General features: G+C 46.9%; 1 protein-coding gene across 2 annotated transcripts in view; it reads right to left on the reverse strand.

Annotated features, from left to right (window-relative positions):
* Positions 1 to 5,218, reverse strand: part of GRIP1 (glutamate receptor interacting protein 1) — a 270,568-nt gene that overhangs the window by 125,021 nt on the left and 140,329 nt on the right. For both annotated transcript variants that reach the window (XM_012810579.1, XM_012810580.1), the window contains one exon: positions 2,062 to 2,137. In XM_012810579.1, coding sequence (XP_012666033.1) covers positions 2,062 to 2,137 — 76 coding nt within the window. The remainder of the gene's footprint in view (positions 1 to 2,061; positions 2,138 to 5,218) is intronic.

A 5,218-nucleotide genomic window follows, 5' to 3' on the forward strand; every position in this document is an offset into this window, starting at 1 on the left:
GTGAGGTGTGCAGCAGCCCCCGGGTGAAGGGCTCAACTACAACCTGAACTTTACCTCTGACACATAAACCATGTAACCTAAACATTTGTAGCCCCGTATTAATCTGAAATAAAAAACGGTTGAAAAACGACGTCAAAAAAATTTAGCATAATGAGCTCAGCATTCACAGTCACTGAGCCAAAGTTTCCTCTCCCACGCTATCCCCAGGCCCATTGTGCTCCCTGTAAGCACCGAGTGTGACCCTGAAAGTGTACGGAGGGAACCCTAAACAGAAAATTGCTGTGATACGAAAATCGGTAATGAGAAAATAAGTATGTGTTAGCAGAAACGCAGACACCCACAGGAGACTCCTGGGGCACAGGAGGGAGAAAGACACATTTCACTTTTCTAGGGTGTTGCCTAAAAGTCGAAAATTGATTTATTGGAGCCCAGAAAATAGGATTCATTTATTTTTGCAAAGTCAGGTGAGCAGAAAAGCCTGCTAATTTCATTCAATTTATTATTAGCGAACCCAAGAGGGATAGGGATGGCTGAAGAGAAATTTCCCTGGTCTGTAAATTTCCCTACTGATTTATAAGGCCACGTGGAATCATTAAATTGATTCAGTTTCACATTCCCCAAGGAGGCGGCCAATGCTCTTCTCCTGGGGCCTCGGCAGAAGATGAGTCAGGATGTCAGTGACACCACAATGGGGGACCCAGAGCCAGGGATACACCCCCGGCCTCAGGAGGCCATGAAGATGAGAGGATGCATGGTGGGCATAAGTTTAGGGTTTGGGAAGAATAAAAACAGCCTCTTGACTAAACATATTTTACCTGGATAATTCTCCAGGTACTCTGACTCTAGATTTTTTTTCTTAATTTCTTAGATTTCCTCGAGCCCTAAAGTAATTTGGTAGATAAGGCACATCAGTCAGAGACCGGAGCCCACACTCTGACTTGCTCCCCAGAGCCTGAGGGGAGAGGCAGAGCTGTGACTGTGGTGTCCTCCTCCCTGAGGGCACAGAGTGAGCGTCAGCACCAGAAGAAGCTGACGCTTTCCTGTTCTATCATTTCATATGAAATCTCATCTTCCTTAAAAGTGAGCTGGTAGTTTGAGCTTTGAAAGAAACAGAGTGTGAATCCGTCTCCCGGCTCTCCCATGCACTTGCTGGCCCACCATGCAACCACGCAGGGCTGCTGGGTCATCTGCAAACGTGCCCGCCATGCCACACGGAGAGGGCGGTGTAGGGATGAAGTCAGATGACGGCCGCCCAGCACTTAGCACTGCTTGGCACATAATAACTGCTTAACAAAAAGTGGTTATTACTGTTCTTTCTATTTCTCAACAACGACGACAATGTTGGTTCTGGTCTGAACATTTTTCCTCCACCCTTCACCAGCACCTAATGGCTGCAGGTGTGTCCCCATCATTACGGACATGACTTTTGCTACGGGAAACTAATACAGGGACAAACGCCTCCTGAGACACAGAGCTGTGTGCTCACTGGGGAGGTCAGGAGGTTTAAGACTGGAGCTGAAGGAGCTCGTCCTTCAGGGATTCACATTGGCAAGGAAGAGAGAGGACTCTGGAGACTGACGGATTCCTTCCCTGTCACTGAAAGTCCTGTTTGCTATGAAGTGATTACGTCATCACCACTGCAAGGCAGCAGTAGTTTCAACAGCATCGTGTGATGGTAGGAATCTCACCTCCACCCGTCTTTCTAGGTGGGAAGCTCGGCAGGTGGACAGGACACATCTGAAGTATCTCCCCTGCGTCTCCAGGCGGCCACCCCAAGAGCCCCTGTGATGTGCCTGTACCAGCAGGAATTGCCCTATGTCTGTAGTGGAGGACGCTGAGCCCAGAATGAGTCGCCTGACAGGCCACGCGCAGTAAGGGCGGGTCTGCAGGCAAACATTTTTTCTGTCCCTGCAGCCCACACTCTTTCAATTTCACATTCTAACACATTTTACTTAATGCCTGTTGTTTGCTATGACGTTTCTAATTCATCAACCGCTGTGCCAGAGTCCCCTGCTCTGTTTATTCTATCTCAGATGGTGACACAGAAAGACAAAGCCTTACCTGTCAGCAGGCCCTCCGGGACGGACACATGTTATCACAACTGGGCGAGATTTGTTTCTGTCATCATGAGCTCCCCCTGGCAAAGAAAAGGAAGATGGCTTAAAAACGCATTCACCACTGCCATTAAAAACCAGTCACAAAACGGCAGCTCAGAAATCCACAGTGATGGGTGGGGAACAAGGGAGCATTTCCTCGAGGTGTATAATAAACAGCCTGAAAGGTCTTATCATTTTACGTGGACTATGTTTTTGAAGTCACCATTTCTCCCCCTTTCAATAAATATATGGCTGTAACAAGGGAATACGTCACACACTCAGCAATTGGCAGGGCAAGTGATCAGCTGATCATGACAAGTCAGGCAGAGCCCCCGGGCTGAGCCCAGTGCAGGTGTGCGCCCAGGGACTGAGCCAAGACGTGGCACCTGGGTCTACAGCCTGACCTAAAGGAAGCAAAGCCAAAAGTAAGAGGAAAAAAGTCTTAAAAAAAGACTGTGGCTCAAGGAGTAGGGTGTCAGCCCCATATGCTGGAGGTGGCGGGTTCAAACCCAGCCCCAGCCAAAAAAAAAGAATAAAAAAAGAAAGCAAGAAAAAAGTCAAGTGACCAAAGTAGTGTCCATTAAAACTGGGGTGTCCAAACAACTAGGGCCAATTTGGCAGATTGGGTTGGGCCAGTTGTAATACTTAAATGGGGATACTGCTTTTTTGTAAAAAAATTTTTTTCTCCCCAAGAATTCTTAGAAACAAACACTTCAAGATGGAAGATAATTTATTGTAAATTCTCTCTTTTTTTAAAATTTTTATTTATTTATTTTTTTCTTTTTTTTTATTTTTCTACAGGCACCCGCCACAACGTCCAGCTATTTTTTTACTGTAGTTTGGCTGGGGCCGGGTGTGAACCCGCCACCCTTGGTATATGGGGCTGGCGCCCTACCCACTGAGCCACAGGTGCCACCCGTAAATTCTCTTTTTAATTCACTTTCATGTGCTTCCTTCATCTGGGCTCCCTCAGCCTCTACCTGAAACCCACCAGTCTGCAGATTTGGGGCTGATTACACCACATTTGGGCACGTTGGGGTCTTAGAAAGTCTGTCCTAGTGTCTAACTGATGCCTGTCTTCCTTTAACTCAACCACTGGTCTTTACTGTTGTTTAGAGCAGCAAAACAAAAGTCTATGCTCTCTTCAACAAACAAGTTTTTCTCAAAGTTGAAAACAGATTATACACCTGCCAAGTCTCATCTTCTTCTTTTATTCTTGGAACAGTCTTACTATATTGCCCTCAGTAGAGTGCTGTGGTGTCATAGCTCACAGCAACCTCAAACTCTTGGGCTTAAGTGATTCCTTTGCCTCAGCCTCCCAAGTAGCTGGGACTACACACGCCTGCCATAATGCCCAGCTGTTTTTTGGTTTCAGTTGTCATTGTCGTTTAGCAGACCTGGGCCAGGTTCAAACTTGCCAGCCTCAGTGTATGTGGCTGCCATAGCCACTGTGCTACGGGTGCTGAGCTGAGTCTCATGTTCCTAAGGCTGAACATGCCCAGTTTCCTGAACTGTTATTCTTCTTATGACCTGATTTCCTTGTACAGCACTGCAGTTCAAGAAGTTGAGGCAGGGGAGGTTTGCATCAGATTCAGACACATGGACAAGGAGCGAGAGGTAACTGGGATGGGCCCTTGGGAGCAAAGCATGGCAGTCAGTGAGCTAGTTTAGAAAGTGTGCACAGGCAGAAAGCCTTGGAACCTCACTGACCAGCACTAATTGTGTAAGAATGAGGTCACATTGCTTAATCACAGTCACTTAAGATAACATGACACCTGCCTCAGTCGCCACCCTGGCTGACCACCCAGGGGCCTCTAGTTGCTGATGTCTGATAAATATGAAAACTACTGTCAACTATTCCTTTCTTAGTATTTTCCTCCTACAGCAGACTGATCCTTTCCAAACTGCGCACAGGTACGGAGGTCAATTTAAAGAATCTAGCCTAAGAAAACAATTAAAAGCATTTGCCATCCGGACCCCTGTGGTCAGATTTGTTACCCGTGACCTTCAGTCTGGCTGACGGGTGAGAGTCCCATGTCAGTATTTCACTCTTTGATTCAGTGTGATGGCTTCTTTAAAAGTTCCTCCTTACTTAAAATCAGAAATTCCCCACTTTCCCAGAGAAAAATTTAAAATGAAAACTGAGACACTAAGTCATATCAAATGCTGACCCCATTTGTGTGAATGCTGTTAAGTGTCTCCTCCTTCACAGGTGATAATGAGAGGGCAGGTCAGCTCCCCTAACGGGACATTTGTTCAGAAAAATAACCGGAGCTAAGAAAGCCAGAAAGCTGTCCGTAAGTTTGACGCGTAGGTCCAGATGTAAACACGGGACAGTGAGTGCAGGTTAACATGCGGACAGTTCCACATGCCCTGGTATGAGGCATTTATCTTTATTTGTAATGAACCAAGTTCTTGTGGGACTCACTGAGGTTCTAGGAGTTGGGAGTGACATGGAGAGACAGAGACCTCTCAGGGACAGTGATATTTGCAGTCCTGGCCACACAGTGGCATTAATGGACACGCATTTTGGAAATATCAGTGCCAGAACCACAGAGACTGAATCTGAACATTGGGCAGCATCTGTTGGTGGTTTCACAGTGGAGAGTGACTAGATAGAGAAGGCTCCCTTGTCCACAGTGGGAAGCAACTTAGCAGCAGAGAGCTTTTCCTAGTAGCCCAACCCATCTCCTTTGGCTCAGCAGCAAGAAATTAACTCAAAGTTAACTCTCCAAGACGTAGGCCAGACATGGTTTTTCACTGGATGCAAGGTTTCAAATGGAAAGTCAGAGTCTTAGAACCTATGACTTTATGGCATTAGGAATATAATGTTATTCATTAGCTAAAGGTTAATTATAATCAAAGTTCCATTGTAATGTTAAGAAAAAATTTTCCAGTATGAAATTAATAGAATCTATCTGCAATGAATACCCCCTCCCTAGGGTCCTGGTGAGCTCCAGTGACTCCCCCTCTCCCTGGGGTCCTGCTGAGCTCCAGTGACCCCCCCTCTCCCTGGGGTCCTGCTGAGCTCCAGTGACTCCCCTCTCCCTGGGGTCCTGGTGAGCTCCAGTGACTCCCCCCCTCTCCCTGGGGTCCTGCTGAGCTCCAGTGACTCCCCCCTC

Source organism: Otolemur garnettii, unplaced genomic scaffold (genome assembly GCF_000181295.1).
Source record: "Otolemur garnettii isolate 467f Iridium unplaced genomic scaffold, OtoGar3 scaffold00138, whole genome shotgun sequence".
In the NCBI taxonomy this organism is placed as follows: domain Eukaryota; kingdom Metazoa; phylum Chordata; class Mammalia; order Primates; family Galagidae; genus Otolemur; species Otolemur garnettii.